Genomic DNA, 16958 nt, shown 5'->3' on the forward strand with positions numbered 1-16958 from the left:
TATTTTTTTTCTTTGACACGACCTGGACTCTTTATAGGGCGAGTGACTATTTTTGGCCATTTTAAAAACTTAAACATTGTTATCTTTTTTATTGTTTTTTTTTTTAATTACCAGGGTTAATCATTGTGTTATGATCATTCTTATGATGAATTCCCGACATACTTCTCACAACAAGCCTTTTTTTTTTTTTTTTTTTTTTTTTTTTTTTTTTTTTTAGAGCCAATAGATTTAAAACAATATATAACATTCAAGTCACACATATAAACTGCAAAAAAACTAACATCATAATTCTCACAGGATGTATTACAGTAGTTACATTAACATGTATTACATTACATCAGTTTCAAAAAGTACCAAAAATATGAAACTACTCCATCATTATACTGCATATGATACAGGCATCGGAAATGATTATGTAAAGCATAAAAAAGTCATTTGAGAGCACCAAAAGAGCAAATATGGATTCGCCACAATCCATAAGGGTAAAAACAAATAAAGAAATCAACATGTCACATTGTTAAATTTCACAAAGAGCATAAAGACTCAGAATTTGATAGCAGTAAAAATGATTACTGTCAACACTCCCAGTTAAAATATGTTGGACATCTATTGCCGTCAATGGCAGCAAATTCTACTTTTTTTTTTTTCATTTTTAGGTGTTAAAAAAAAGTTTGCAAATGACTAATCTAGAGCATGCTCAGCTCAATGAGACGTCCAGCAAACACTCCCAATGTGCCAATAAGACACACAGCCATGAAGACGCATAGCAGGATGTGATCCAGTACCATAGCCACAAATTTCCACTCCTCAGCAGCCTGAAAAAAGTGCAAGATACACAAAATAAGCCACAGTGAAGATTGATGTTAACTCATTTACTGCCACTTGACCATGACCAAAGGCAAAATGGATTGGACTTTTATCACCGTCAGTGGCAGCCAAAGAGTTAAAACAGCGCAGTTTTTAATTACATTATTGGATTCTTCGTCTGATTTCATGGTCTCCGCAATGTACTTGACTCCTTCAATGGCACTGCGAACATCAGGGTTTTTGGTTATCGGTGACTGGTAGGGCACGGTAGAAGCCTGGTTGCCTGAAATGTCTGAGATGTCAAAGTCGCCCCCGTAGATGTTCTTCACCGGCTTTTCCTTTCCAGGACGCTTCATCGTTGAGAAGAACATGATGTTTGGGATGGTTTCAATGAAAAGCTGCTCTCCACCAGAAAAAGAACACAGGCACAAAATTTTTAAAAAAATAATGAATGTCTTGCTTTTTCATCTTTTATCTCAACTACTACACAGGGGAATACTTTTTTTTTTAAATCGGGTGAGTAAATGTTTTATGTTGATCCAAACTAAGCATGTTGATTCCAAAATTGCTGTCATTTTTTTCCTGGCACATCAAGTTTTTTTTCTCCACAAAGCATACACTGCTGGCCAAAAGTATGGTACCCCTCCAATTATGGTAAATAATGCTCAACTTCTCCCAAAAAATGATTGCAATTACAAATGTTTTGGTAGTAATATCTTCATTTATTTTGCCTTCAATGATAAAACACAAAAAAAAAAAGGGAAAAACAAAAAAAATCATTATCTTTTTACACAAAACTCCAAAAATGCACCGGACAAAAGTATTGGCATCCTTTGAAAAATCATGTGATGCTTCTCTAATTTGTGTAATTAACAGCACCTGTTACTTACCTGTGGCAGATAACAGGCGGTGGCAATAACTAAATCACACTTGCAGCTAGTTAAAATGGATTTAAGTTGACTCAACTTTTGTTAGGTGTCCTTGTGTGTACCACATTGAGCATGGAGAAAAGAAAGAAGACCAAAGAACTCTCTAAGGACTTGAGATGGGCAATCTCAAAGCTACAAGTCCATCTCCAAAGACCTGAATGTTCCTGTGTCTACCGTGCGCAGTTTACGGCACTGTTGCTAACCTCGCAAGATGTGGACCGAAAAGAAAAATTGACGAGAGATTTCAACAAAAGATTGTGTGGATGGTGGATAAAGAACCTCGACTAATATCCAAACAAATTCAAGCCGTCCTGCAATCCGAGGGTACAACAGTGTCAACCCATACTCTCTGTCGGCGTCTGAATTAAAAGGGACTCTATGGTAGGATACCTAGGAAGACCCCACTTCTGACCCAGAAACATAAAAAATCCAGGCTGGAGTTTGCCAAAACGTACCTAAGAAAGCCAAAAACGTTTTTGAAGAATGTTCTCTGGTCAGATGAGACAAAAGTAGAGCTTTTTGGGAAAAGGCAACACAGAGTTTACAGGGGGAAAAAAACGAGGCCTTCAAAGAAAAGAACGCGGTCCCCACAGTCAAACATGGCAGAGGTACACTGACGTTTTGTGGTTGCTTTGCTGTCTCTGGCTTTGGACTGCTTGACCGTGTGCATGGCATTATGAAGTCTAAAGACAACCAACAAATTTTGCAGCATAATGTAGGGCCCAGTGTGAGAAAGCTGGGTCTCCCTCAGAGGTCATGGGTCTTCCAACACAACAATGACCCAAAACACACATTAAAAAGCACTAGAAAATGGTTTGAGAGAAAGCACTGGAGACTTCTAAAGTGGCCAGCAATGAGTCCAGCCCTGAATCCCATAGAACACTTGTGGAGAGATCTGAAAATGGCAGTTTGGAGAAGGCACTCTGCAAATCTCACAGACCTGGAGCAGCTGACCAAAGAAGAATGTTTTAAAATTCCAGCAGAGCATTGTAAGGAATTCATAGATGGATACCGGAAGCTTATTTCGTCTAAAGGTTGTGCTACCAAGTGTTAGGCGTATTAGGAGTTTTGTGTAAAATGATAATGATTTTTTTTTTTTTTTTTCATTCTCTTTTGTGTTTTTTCATTGCAAGCAAAATAAATGAAGATATTACTACCAAAGCATTGTAATTGCAATCATTTTCTGGGAGAAAGTGAGCATTATCTGACAGAATTGTAGGGGTGCCAATACTTTTGGCCGGCAGTGTACCTACGTGTACTTACTTTGTTGAGACTACTTGCAATTATAATTAAAGGAGCTATATTCCTTGTGGAAATAAACCGGTAATAATGTTTAATAGTCTTTCATACTTCATTGTATGTCAATATTTGAAAATCTCTATTAAGCAAACGGTTGTCAAGTCAAGTACAATATTTTATTTTATTCTTAAGAAAATAGCGATCCTATTGTTTAAAAACTGTACGTGATGGAGAAAAACTGAGATCAGTTTTAGATTCTGCCCTCCAAAATCATTTAAAAACAGCTGTCAGATGTAAATAACTCAAATAATATTCTGTTCCCTAGTAAAATTCAACAATGTCCACTAGATGGCAATATAACAAAAAGACAAGTTTATCCCTGTAGCAATCGGCTCATACATAATACTGTAGTACTTATTGCTAGTATACAGGGTGATTAAAAAAGAATGTGTCAAAACCATTGCGGTATCTTAAAAAAAAAAAAAACAAACAAACAAACAAAAAAACACACACACACAAAAAATTAATAATTAGCTGGATACAAATATTGTATATAACTTCAAGCTTTTATTTCATTCTTTACAATTGCTTAATGTGACCACCACCAGCGGCACAGACAACATCAAGCCGATATGACTTTTAATTTGTTAAAATTACTTACTTGTTAAAAAGACTTTTAAGTCTTATTTTGATTCTTGTTAAATTAATAATTAATCAATTTTAACTAACTAATTAATTAATTAATTCGTAATTAATAAGTCAGTCTATTTCAATTATTTTAAAATGAATAAATGCGTGATGATTTTGGCACATTACTTTTTGGATATAACATTGAGTCATCTACTAACCTTTCTCACCCATTCGGGCATGGTGTGGGTGCTCGGGGAGCGGTGGTGAGTATTGATGACGATGACGGTGATAATGATGGAGGCAATGACGAAGACCATGGTGAAGAGCATGTACTTCCCGATGAGCGGCACGGCGCTGGAGGTGGACGGGATCAGCTCCACGATGACCAGCAGGAAGACAGTTAGAGATAGTAGGACGGAGATGCTCAGAGTCATCTTCTCACCTGAACCACAAGGAAAAGTGCAGCAGGTGGCAAAACATGGGATGTACTGTATGTAGCTCGGTGGCTGCCATTGACAGCGATGGAAGTTCGAATACATCGCAGTCACTGGTCCATCTAAAATACTTTCATATTTGCCTACGTTAACTATGTGTTCCGCAACTCTAAATTAAACATGCTCAATATATGTGAGGCCTCCAGCTGATCCTCTCATCAATTATGGCCTGCAAAAATCAAACATTGTTAGATTTAATCAAATGTATTACTGATAAAATGCAAAGCATGCCATTTCCCATTGCTTGGCAGTTATGACAGAGTGTATTTTGGCAGCAGCGGTGTTAGAAACAGGGCTCAAGTGATGTATTATACATGAAAGAGGGGGCTTGCTTTCAGACATGACAGCACAGGGGGACGCTGTGTAATGAGGCAAACGCACACAGTGGGAAGAGGGCCAGATGTGCACAGGAGAAGAGCTGTTTGTGAAGGAGTCAGGAAGACCTCAGGCTGATGCATTCTCATACACAACTGAGATTTTACCAACAAGGTATCACTACACACCAATTAGCAATTAAAAACAAACATTTAGCACCTCTTTTCTGTGCTTTTTTTCTTGTTCCGATAGAAACAAGCATGACGTCAGTGACGCTACCCACTAGCTGCACAAGGCGAGGTGATTAAAAGTTAGGTTTACTGATGAGGACAATGACATTAGTCTTTCCTCTTTAGGTAAATAACCTAGTGCCAACCACAAATCTTGCATACTAAGACACTTAAACTAGAAACATTTCGAGTCAAACCAAATTACATCGACTTGCAACCTGTAGCATGGTTAAAATTGGGATTAACCTATGGGCTACTGTGTGCTAAATGTTTTTTCTCAGTGTCAGAAATTTCTGTGCTTCACTTAAAAGTCATGATATGCGAAGACTTAACATTGAACAGAATAAGATACTAATAACAACCTGATGAGTTAAGGGTTTGTCCTAAACAATTTATATACAGTGGGGCAAATAAGTATTTAGTCAACCACCAATTGTGCAAGTTCTTCTACTTGAAAAGATTAGAGAGGCCTGTGATTGTCAACATATGTCACCCCCCCCCCGAAAATTACATTGTTTGAATTTTAAAGAATTTATTTGCAAATCATGGTGGAAAATAAGTATTCGGTCATTACCAAAAGTTCATCTTAATACTTTGTTATGTACCCTTTGTTGGCAATAACGGAGGCCAACCGTTTTCTGTAACTCTTCACTCTTCGCTTGGTGTAAAGAAATCAACTGTGGGAGCAATTATTAGAAAATGGAAGACATACAAGACTACTGATAATCTCCCTCGATCTGGGGCTCCATGCAATATCTCACCCCTTGGAGTCAAAATGATAACAAGAACGGTGAGCAAAAATCCCAGAACCACACGGGGGGACCTAGTGAATGACCTACAGAGAGCTGGGATCACAGTAACAAAGGCTACTATCAGTAACACAATGCACCGCCAGGGACTCAAATCCTGCACTGCCAGACGTGTCCCCCTGCTGAAGCCAGTACAGGTCCAGGCCCGTCTGCGGTTCGCTAGAAAGCATTTGGATGATCCAGAAGAGGACTGGGAGAATGTGTTATGGTCAGATGAATCCAAAATAGAACTTTTTGGTAGAAACACAGGTTCTCGTGTTTGGAGGAGAAAGAATACTGAATTACATCCGAAGAACACCATACCCACTGTGAAGCATGGGGGTGGAAACATCATGCTTTGGGGCTGTTTTTCTGCAAAGGGACCAGGACGACTGATCTGTATAAAGGAAGGAATGAATGGGGCCATTTATTGAGAGATTTCGAGTGAAAATCGCCTTCCATCAGCAAGGGCATTGAAGATGAGACATGGCTGGGTCTTTCAGCATGACAATGATCCCAAACACACAGCCAGGACGACAAAGGAGTGGCTTCGTAAGAATCATTTCAAGGTCCTGGAGTGGCCTAGCCAGATCTCAACCCCATAGAAAATCTGTGTAGAGAGTTGAAAGTCCGTGTTGCCCAACGACAGCCCCAAAACATCACTGCTCTAGAGGAGATCTGCATGGAGGAATGGGCCAAACTACCAGCAACAGTGTGTGAAAAGCTTGTGAAGAGTTACAGAAAACATTTGGCCTCCGTTATTGCCAACAAAGGGTACATAACAAAGTATTGAGTTGAACTTTTGGTATCGACCAAATGCTTATTTTTCACCATGATTTGCAATTAAAAAAAAAATAAAAATCAAACAATGTGATTTTCTGTTTGTTTGTTTTTTCCCACATTCTGTCTCTCATGGTTGAGGTCTATCCATGTTGACAATTACAGGCCTCTCTAATATTTTCAAGTGGGAGAACTTGCACAATTAGTGATTGACTAAATAGTTATTTGCCCCACTGTATAGTTGGCTCTTTTTCTTTCTTTCTTTCTTTCTTTCTTTCTTTCTTTCTTTCTTTCTTTCTTTCTTTCTTTCTTTCTTTCTTTCTTTCTTTCTTTCTTTCTTTCTTTCTTTCTTTCTTTCTTTCTTTCTTTCTTTCTTTCTTTCTTCCTTTCTTTCTTTCTTTCTTTCTTTCTTTCTTTTTTTTAATTTTTAATTTTTTATTTTTTATAATAACTACTAAAAGAACCGTTCAAGCACAGGAACGGTTCAACATCAAGCCCTCGGTCAAAAGTTTTGAGACCCTTCAGTATGATGACAAAGTGTCTCAAAACCTTTGGCTGCGGTTATACAGAGTAAAACTGGTATCAGATAAAACTCAACAGATACCCAACCTTTGGTACATGTTGCACATATTTAGATGACTTTAAAATGCTGTTGGAACAAAGCAGTTTACCAGAATCTGTAGGCAGATAGAAGACAAGTCCGGTCAGGAAGGAGAAGAGCATGCACGGGATGATGACATTGACGATGAAGTAGAGGGGGAGACGCAGCATGAGGAAGTGGTAGGTGATGTCTAGGTAGGGAGTTTCTGGGCAGCAGGCGTAGTACACCCAGTGCTTCCAGCTGCGGAAGTCTTTCATCACCCACTCGCCGCTTTCCATGAAGTTACTCAAGTCGGGACGATCGCTATCCTGGGGAAGCAAAGCAACAAAGCAAGATTATATCTGGAGTTTTACAGTACTTAGTGGTGACTTGAGAAATGAGATAACATAATAAAAGCTCCAACTATATAGAGTACTATGTTTGAACATCAGCCTCAAAATCTTTCACATGCTTTGTAAAGCACGCAAATGACTGATGACTACTATTAGTGGATTCATACTACAAATGTGTTCCTCTGTCAACAGCTGTAGCATTTCAATTACGGTAGGCTTTGGTTTATTCAGCTGCTATTCTAACTTAGATGTGGACATCTGACATGTCAATGCTTCAGATTCTTTTTTATACCTAAGGGGTTAGAAAATAGAGGTCTGAAATTTCAATCATAGATGCATTTCCACTCATAGAGACATAATAATGAAAAAAAATGATTCTTTAAAATAATTTCTTTGTAATTTACTAACTTAAGTACTTGTATGCTTGAGAATCAGCAATAATTATGACTCTTAAATAGTTGTCAATCTACCTTTAAAAAAAAAAGTCCACCTTTACCTCATGAGTAACCACCCATTTTTCTCATCAGGGGGGACTATGTAACGGTCACTTCTGTGATCCTCTTTGTTCCTTAGGACATCCACCACACGGTGGTGCCTCTTTATGTTGTATGTTCACTTTCTTCTTCAGTTGCTACATACTTTTTGGGGAGTAAAGTGTGATCATGTGTACGTGGTCCGTTGCATTCCCGAGTGACGAGTAGTTGAGCTGGATTTATTTATTTTTTGTGTATTAAAAGTGCATGAGTGGAAGTCTGCTCCCTTTTTTACTTATATGCACTCATCCTGCCCTGCGACGCGTTGCACTGTGTAAAAAGCATATCAAGGTTCTGGAGTGGCCTAGCCAGTCTCCAGATCTCAAGCCAATAGAAAATCTTTGGATGGAGCTGAAACTTACTGTTTCTTAATGACAGGCCTGAAACCTGACAGATCTAGAGAAGATTTGTGTGGCGGAATGGGCCAAAATACTGGTTTTAATATGTGAAAACCTGGTGAAGAATTACATAAAGCGTCTGACCACTGTAATTGCAAACAAAGGCTTCTGTATTGAATATTAGCAGATTTTCTCAGGGGTCAAAATACTTAATAACCCCTGTAAATTCATATAAATTATATGAAAAATCATACAACGTTATTTCTGGATTTTTAAAAAAAATTATGTCTCTATAAGTGGAAATGCATCTATGATTGAAATTTCAGACCTCCACCTATTTTCTAAGTGGGTGAAAAATGGCAAAATCACAAGGCGTGCAAATACTTCTGCTCATCACTGTATAGGTTTAACCAGTGATCTCCAAAGACAGACAAAGGTAATTTTTGATAGCCAAAGCCAAGTAAATGTGGAAAAAGCTATCAACAGCAGTGCTAGAGATACACATTACAAGACTTGGGCGTGTGTTTGTTTTTTAGATATATGATGTGTGGGACAGATTTTTTGTTTTTTATTTTTTGCTTTGATTTTCACGCAAAAATTGAAATATGAGCACTGTATGGTTCCAGTGAACTAATCTCATCTCATAGCAAGCTGTATTTAGCAGATAGCAAACAATTCTTCCACCCACATTTAAACAATCTAAACAAGCTATATTTAGGCACAAGTGTATATATATTGTATTATTGTGCCTACTGAGTACGTGTGTTTCTCCTGTCTTCATGTCTATTGTTATGGCTGCATTATAGATATATTTATATTACTAGTATATACTGTATTATTCATTCATTTTATGGGGAAAACAATCATTCGGAAAGAGTGTCTTAAGGGAACCTTGGACTGAAAGGCTTATAGGCTCTAATAAGCCATAATCTTTTACTAAAATGTGTTATTAGAAACAAATACAATGTTGTGATTGATTTAAAAATCTATAATATTTTGTACATGTTTTGACCTACGGAGGGCGCCATGTTTTATGCGCGCAATAGAGGCTCGGGGTGATGACGTAGATTGTCACTGTCACTAGATGAAATACCTCCAATTCCTTCTACGCTGCGAGACGTCGAACACATGTGCACATCAGTTAAAAGCGGCGACTACTTACTATTTGTGTTTTTGTTGAGTCTTTTATTACCTTTTCATTGCCTCAAAATACTTGTGATTTCTTTCGTAACTTTAAAGCAGATTGTTGATCTGTTGACCACAGAGTCACGTAGCATATTTAAACCACCCTTATTTGATATTACCGTACTGGCCCGAATATAAGACGGGCCTGATTATAAGACGACCCACTCTTTTTCAAGACTCAAGTTTGAAAAAAGACTTTTTGAACACCAAACTAATTTTTATGCAGAAAATAATTACAGTACATCTGAAACAAATGAATATAACAATATGTTTGAGAGAAAAAGCATGTAATTTTGCCTCATTCAAATCTTAAGATCTGAAAATTTAAATATATAAACTAAAGTGCAATCACATTCGTAAATGAATGGCTTCTGGTTTTTGAAATGTAAATAAACCAATCTATTGTGATAAAACAACAACATTGCAATAACTGCAATAACCATCAAAGTGAAGTCTAACTGTAACTGTAGTCTTGAAACAAATCTGAATAAGGAAAAACATTGGAATATAATCATGCAAACTGGTTAAACTTGAGAGTAGCTGAGATCTGTCATGACAGAACATTGCTTCAATGATATCTGGCGCCATCTAGCGTCGTGAGTGGGTATAACTTCTAGACCGTGAATATATGAAGACCCCCACTTTCTCAGTCTTATTTCAATGCAAAAAAACACCGTCTTATATTCAGGCCAATACGGTACATTTTCTTAAGTCATCTTTAGTGTGTTCTGTCTGTATGCATCTAAACAAAGAAGCTGAAAATGCACGGTAGTACTTTGGTTGTCAAATTTGCCTCTTGTAGACGTTTCGCCGGTGTAGCACATTTTGGCAGAACACCGTTTTTTTTCCTACTCTTGTCTCGTCTCATCCCGTCTTTCCTTTTCATTTTGCTTTGCTGCTCGTTTTGTGAATTATCGACAGTGCTGTCATGTTCATGAATGTTCTTCATTAATGTTCTTCTTCAAATTGAAAGCGTTGAACAAATGACATGTTTATGTCGCTAGAGTCAAACTGTGGGAGCCTGGCAGTGTAACCATGTGACGTCACCGCCCTTCGACGTCACCAACAACGGCGACCTACTAGTTAAACTAATTTTACAAATTGTATAAAAACAAAAACATGATTAGGGGTTTCAATATCAAATTATTTTTTAACTCATAATAATGTCTATCTTTCAAGTACTATAAGCCTTTCTATCCGTGTATCCCTTTAAGACCTTCAGTTTACAAATGATGGAGGAGTAGGACTACAAAGTTTACACAAGTTGGTTAACCCCAAAAAAGATCAAAATTAAAATAATTTTTTAAAAATTCCAAGAATATGTTGAGACCCCCAAAATAACCCATTGTTCTCTAACCCAGGGGTCTCCAAACCGGTCCTCAAGGCCCACTGTGGGTCCTGGTTTTTTTCCCAACCGATCCAGCACAGACAGTTGAATCATTAAGGTGTTTGCCAAAACAAGCAGCACCTGACTGCCATCAACTGATTGCACTTGTAAAAAACCAGTGGCCTATACTACGAACGGAGTTCAACCTCACCAGAAGTAATCCAGTTTACCAGTGGGTAAGCGGAGTTGACAAAACCTGGTTGTCTAGTTTGTGGTCAATCAGTGCTACGGCGCTGATTATGAGGTTGATTAGTCGAACCTTTGTCAACCCAGTCAGAGTTACTGCGCGTTCACATAAAAGGGGGTGGAGACCAGAGTCAAACACTACTTGTGACGATGGCACGGGCACCTTACTTCACGGAGGAGGAATGCGCGATAATCATGTGGAGTTATGAGGAATTAAAATCCACCCTCACAGCGAAATCCAACACCGCTTCGGCGAGTAGAGCACGACGGGTCTGTTGGCAGCGAATTTACAGATCGTGTGATTTGTGAATGCGTCAATATGCCAGTTTACTTATGTCCATGAAAAGAAATAAAGCCTGCTGTTAGGACAATAAAATTAGATTTGGTACGTTAACTGTAAGAAATACTTTATCGCGCATCACCACATGAAGCAGGATGATTGTATGTTTAGTCCCACTGACTGTATGAATACGTATGTCCTTTCTTTTTAGTTTGGGCCTAAAAAATCCAGCCCGAACCAGCCCAAGCCCGATCAATTAACTTGATTTGCAGGCCCAAACCCGAACCCCTTCCCCCAAAATTTGATGTTATATTTGTGTGGACTCAGGAGAAGAAGGAAATGCGGGGATGCCATTCTTTGTGGGTAAATTAAAGCCCGTCTTTTGTAACGAATTTTCACAGTTAAACAAGACTGTAAGATGCATATTCTATAATCACTGATATCTTTTACATTTGTGCGTCTGTCCTATCAGTGGATTTGACATTTATTTTGATCCCTTCGAGTTTTCAATGTTTAAATAGTCTACATATTTCTATGATTACTATAAATGCATTTACACAACGAAATAACGCTGGAAAAGTTTGTTAAATAAATTTCTTGTATGAGAGCAAAGCTACGCATTCGTTTACATTCAGGGATTTCAACATTCAATTTGAAGCGTTTCCATACCCCACGCCGAATATCACGGCATACAGTGTTCTTATGCAGATACTCAGCATCACCGATGGAATGCATATATTGTCCCTGGCGAAAGACCGCACGGACAGGCACACAATCTGCGCGGTTGTGAGGGCCTGACTTCGGCGGGTTACATTAGTGACGTCCGCCTCGATCACCTGGCACAGGTAATGAATTCCCTCAGCTGAAAATCTATCTTTCATGGAGAACATCTTCCGGGTACGCCAGCGGATTCTGGCGGTCTCCAAAAACCCGTGCCCTCCAAAGAGAGCCCCACACAATCCGCGCGCCAATGTCGCATGGGTCGTCCAGGTATGCTGTCATTGTCAGGAGGACACGGCCACGGAGGAGTGCTGTTTAAATAGAGCGTGGTTAATTGGAATCTTGGGGTAAAGCAAGATCTAACTCTGAGACAACCAGGTTTGTCGTGTGGCGTGTGTTGCCATGGCAACACTTCTCGGTTCCAACATATCCACCTTTCGTAGTCTCGCTTAGCTGCGAACTTAGGTCGCACGTGATGAAGTTACTCTCAAAGTTACCCTGCTAAGCCAGAAAACCGGCTTCATGGTATAGGCCACAGATTAGTGAAAAGGTGTCATCTTGTTTGGTTGGGATGAAATCTTGCACCCACAGCGAGCCGTTGTGGAATACGTTGGAGACCCCTGCTCTAACTCATTAGTTGGAATTTCTAACACCATCACACACAACGAATGAGTTAAAGACAAAGTACTGAGCATAATTACAGGATTGACGACGACCAAGTTTCCGTCATAGGTCCAGGTACCCAGTTTCATGCTGCAATTCTGCAGGTCAAAGGGAAAATGAAGCACAATGATCTCACAGTAGCTTTTGAAAATGGCGGGAGGGTTCCACGTGATCAACCCTGTGTACTCCAGCAGCACTTTGGTCTCGTGCACAATGGCAAAGTCACCATCGGCGCTGTGGGTAGACAAAAAACACACATTGTTATTTAAATGATAACACAAGGCGACACCGGTGCCCGAGGACGACCCTGGGCTCAGCGTTCGCTGTTGTGGCAGCCCGGCGGGTTATCCATGGGGCAGAAACAGTGCTACGTGTCACATGTAACATATGGAAGGCTATATTTAGCCTGATGAAACCTTAGCCGAGCTTTCACAAGTGTACTGTAGAAATGATAACACTACTGACAGGTGTTTTGCTTGTTTTCAGCTCACTGTAGATCCCAAATAGCAAGAATCAAAGAGGCATCATGACATACTTGTTGTAGAGCACCAGATCCGGCCGCCAAATGTCAGTGGAGGGAATTCTGATCTTTCTGATGCCGCCATAATCCTCTGGGTTCCACTGCAAGTTGACATCTTTCCATTGCTGGAAAAGCACAAATAGAGAATGGAAGCTTGAGCATGTTGTCAGTTTTGCTTCATCAATGGCAGCCAACGAGTTGAGTTTTCTGTAACCTGTTTGAGTCGCACGTTGCTGCTGACAATCTGGTTGACTTCATCCTATGGATAGAGCAAATATAGTTAGACGGATGATAAGATGTTAAATCTCAGCAAACACTCTTTTTTTGTGATCTGAAATCATACCACGCTGATGAGCTGGATCAGCTGCAGGCCGACAGTGACAACCACAGGGTCCTTGAAGTGACTGACGGGCCTGACCACCTTGTTGTAACCGGTGAATAGGGTTTTGACAAGTCGAGTTTCATCTTCAGAAGCCCAGGTGGCAGCTCCAGAAGAAGCAAAAAAAAAAAAAAAAAACTGGAAGCTCAAACCGGCTTGTTTACAAAGAGATTTGCACCAATCATGTTTAACAGAGTAATGACTCTTGTGTGGTGGTTGCTTGTATTTGTGTTGGGAAGCGATTATGTTGTCTTACGAACGTGATAAAAATAGACGTGACGTGTCAGGCAGGCACTTTTACTACATGTGCCTATAGTAAAAAGAAATTTAAAAAAATAAGAAGGAAATGTTATATTAAATCACATTGACATTGTGACAATAAAGTCAGTAAAATTAGTAAATAGAAATTGTATTTTTGTAGAAATTGTGCATGAATGCTGTAAATCTGACACTTAACTGAAATACTGTGGAATGAATTGTTGAAATATAAGCAGGAGAAGTAGGAAAGGTTTATTTAGTCAAAAATGTAGAATTAGTCATCTTTTTTATTTAATTACTCATTCCCCAGGACATTAAGGCGCCTGTGACAGCATAAAAAAAATCTTTATTATGTGAATTAGAATCATATTTTGAGTCGATTTAATTACTAGTATATACAACAATTTGGAAAAGTGTAGATGACAAGAAATTAATCTTTAAATCTGCCGTTTAGCCCCACCTGTCATTATAACATTCTAGCGTCCCCAGCTGGATGATAACGTCGGCAGGGTCACGATTTCAGCTGATTTAGAATTTAGCCCATTGAGGGGGACGATTAAGAACGAGGAAAATTGCGACAGAGAGCAGCAAAATTTCATTGTTTCAATCTCTCTACTGCAATATTTTAACAGGATATTATTGTTATCTAAGTATTTTTCCCCAATTGCTAAATAAATGGTATGGTCATGACAAATAACAGTATTGTGCTAAGTGGAATATGAAATATTAAAAAATGCATTTATTCAGTACGATAGGGCAAAATTACTGCATAATGGTCAAAACTGTCGACTTCTTGCATCACCCGAACGGTATTTTATGCCACTGGAGTTAGGCTTTTGTCATTTCACTGCTTCAGAGACAGAGGAAAGAGTGTAAACAAAGCAGGAGGCGTGACAGCTAGCCGACATGCTAACCCGAAACAGGCGGCGTTTCCAAATTTTTTCTGCGGTGGGCAGGCAGTGCTCGTCGCCGGGGAGAGAAAGGGAAACGCCGGAAATGACAAATCACACAAAACTACCTCAACTCATGTCACACACGGCGGTGGGTGATTGTTTTTATTGATCGGCCAGCCCACGGCAGCGGGCAGGCAGTGCTCGTCACTGGGGAGAGAACGGGAAACGCCCAAAATGTAAACAATACAGGAGTAGTATTATATCACCCACAAAATGCAAGCCACCTCCTTATTAAAATGTTTGCCATGATCCCAGTATTTGACATAATATAAAATACGAAGCTTACTCACTTAGTCATCTGTCCACTAGTCTCTTGATTGTCAGACTTATTTTGCCCATCGCGGTGAGCAAGAATCTTTTGGAAATACCAAAAAGCCTCACACTCTCCCTGGTGCAGCAACAAAGCCTGCAGCACATTGGGCTGGCATGATGCGAAAAATAAACAAATTAATCCGCAAAATCAGCTGAATCCGCAGTCCATCTGCATGCTATAAAGCAATGGCTGTCTTGTGAGATGCTGACTCGGGTGAAATCACATTCGCATTCTTCCTCAACCCGGAACTGGAGCGAGAAGACACTCATTTTCACGGCACGGGATTAAAAAAATTAAATAAATAAAACGATCGCTTCCACACATATCCTTCCACACATTTCATTCAGAAGTATAAAATACAGCGTGAAATATGAAATAAACCTGCTTTTTGCTGTCATAGGCACTTTAATAGCAGCGAATGAGTTAGTACCATTGGTGTGATTCAACTGCAAAATATGGTTGATAGAGAGAAAAAACAAGAGCTCGACACGATGCCCATGATTCAAAGAAAAACAACCAGTCGGAGACAAAGTGTGTCTTACTAGGTGGCATTTGTTGTGAAATCACGCGAACCACTGAAAAACTAAAATTTCAATTAAGAATAAGGTGTTATTCTGTGTTAAAAAGTAACAGGTCACTGGGACAAAAGAAATTGAACATGTCTTCAATGATTTTGTCATTGAAAATATGGAATTACAGGCAAATTACTCATATTTAGCAAATGTTGAAAATGTAGCCAAGTATTGTGGTAACCTCTGAACAAGGTGGAAATTTCGAGGTTGGAATAATTGGAATCTGTGTTCGGCATCAAATAATGAAAAAAAAAACATGAATGTACTATATTCCAAATACACTCCTCAATGCCCATGTCAAAAGAAGGACCAATTTCTTCTTCTCATTTGACCTTGGCTCCAAGGTCATTTTCCAAAGACGTGTGAACGGTTGAATGGTTCAATTGGAAAAACTATTACAGAACGGTCTGGTCCTGGTAATCACGCAGGGACCGAGGCGTGCTGACAGATGGGGAAAAAAGATGGAAAAGCCAAATGAGGACGAGCACACGTGCCCTTGTCACTCAAATATCAACATCACTCATTAAGTTTGATTTGGATCAGGTTGCAATCTCCTGGCAGTCTCTTGAATATGTATTTAAAATGTGATGTGTTTTTGAAATGAGTATAAAAAACAAAATATGCATCCCATTCACTTTTCAAGGGGCTCTTACCTGTCAGGATGATTAGATGAAAAATGTAGGACTGCACATTCATCGTCAACTGATCCAGTCTTCCAAAAGTCTTCTCCAACTTCAGCAAGTCGCCTCTCCAACACCTGAAAATTGCCAAGGTTTGACCTCTCTGGAGTCCCTAAAACATTCTTTCACCACCGGCAAATGACTTAGTCCTCCTGCTGGCTCCCTCTTGGCAGTAGTCGTGTTGTTATTGTCCCACAGCTGATGGCTGAGTGAATGACTGCCAACCCCACGTTACTCGAGAGGGACGCATTCTGCGTCGCGCCTTGTGAGATCAACATGCCAAGCTAATCCGTCACCAAAATACACCACGGTGATCTTGACGGCCGGCGTACAACCTCAATGAGATGGTAAATGACCATAATGAAAAGACTCAGGCCACTGAAACACAAATAGTTTTTTGTTATGGGACAGTTTTGAGACTTTTTTTAATATATATATTTTTTAATCTTTGATTTGATATTCGAGTGCTAACTCACCTTTTAATATTACCATATCATGTTTCCATTGCAGAAACCATCAATATGGGGGGAAAAAAACTGTTTCAAGCAACACATCCATACAATTTAAAGAAATTCAATAACCTAAAATGTGAGACAATAACAAAAATAAAAGCCATGAAGCATGTTTCTTTATTAAATAAATGACTTATGACCCTCATTTTTATAATTTATTAAATCTAGCAGTTGACATTTCTAAACAAGGTGAAAAGTGAATTAGGGCTTTCGGGGGATTTTTTGGGGGGGCTATTTCTCTATGCTTATGCATAGTCTTCATAATGATATTGACAGGTCAGATTCGACCTTCACTGCGCCACGCCTTCAAGTAGGGAGCCAACTCAAAATCCGC

General features: G+C 39.2%; 1 protein-coding gene across 1 annotated transcript; it reads right to left on the reverse strand.

Annotated features, from left to right (window-relative positions):
* Nucleotides 1-226: 226 nt before the first annotated feature.
* On the reverse strand, nt 227-16309 carry LOC130926507 (acetylcholine receptor subunit alpha). Its single transcript, XM_057851429.1, has 9 exons — nt 16086-16309; nt 13301-13443; nt 13172-13216; nt 12973-13082; nt 12476-12671; nt 6884-7121; nt 3824-4047; nt 969-1205; nt 227-815 (listed from the first exon to the last, which is right to left on the reverse strand). The coding sequence occupies exons 1-9, from the start codon at nt 16126-16128 to the stop codon at nt 687-689; spliced, it is 1365 nt and encodes a 454-aa protein (XP_057707412.1). The 5' UTR covers nt 16129-16309; the 3' UTR covers nt 227-686.
* Between the last annotated feature and the right edge of the window lie 649 nt (nt 16310-16958).

Source organism: Corythoichthys intestinalis, chromosome 12 (assembly GCF_030265065.1).
Source record: "Corythoichthys intestinalis isolate RoL2023-P3 chromosome 12, ASM3026506v1, whole genome shotgun sequence".
Classification (NCBI taxonomy): Eukaryota; Metazoa; Chordata; class Actinopteri; order Syngnathiformes; family Syngnathidae; genus Corythoichthys; species Corythoichthys intestinalis.

What these genes read in the sequence shown, in the direction of transcription:
- LOC130926507 (XM_057851429.1), bottom strand. Translation starts at nt 16,128, where the DNA reads ATGAATGTGCAGTCCTACATTTTTCATCTAATCATCCTGACAG. An exon ending in TCATCTAATCATCCTGACAG is followed by an intron (nt 13,444 to 16,085) that starts GTAAGAGCCCCT and finishes CTTCTTCTGGAG; the next exon opens with CTGCCACCTGGGCTTCTGAA. An exon ending in CTATCTGCCTACAGATTCTG is followed by an intron (nt 4,048 to 6,883) that starts GTAAACTGCTTT and finishes CTTGTGGTTCAG; the next exon opens with GTGAGAAGATGACTCTGAGC.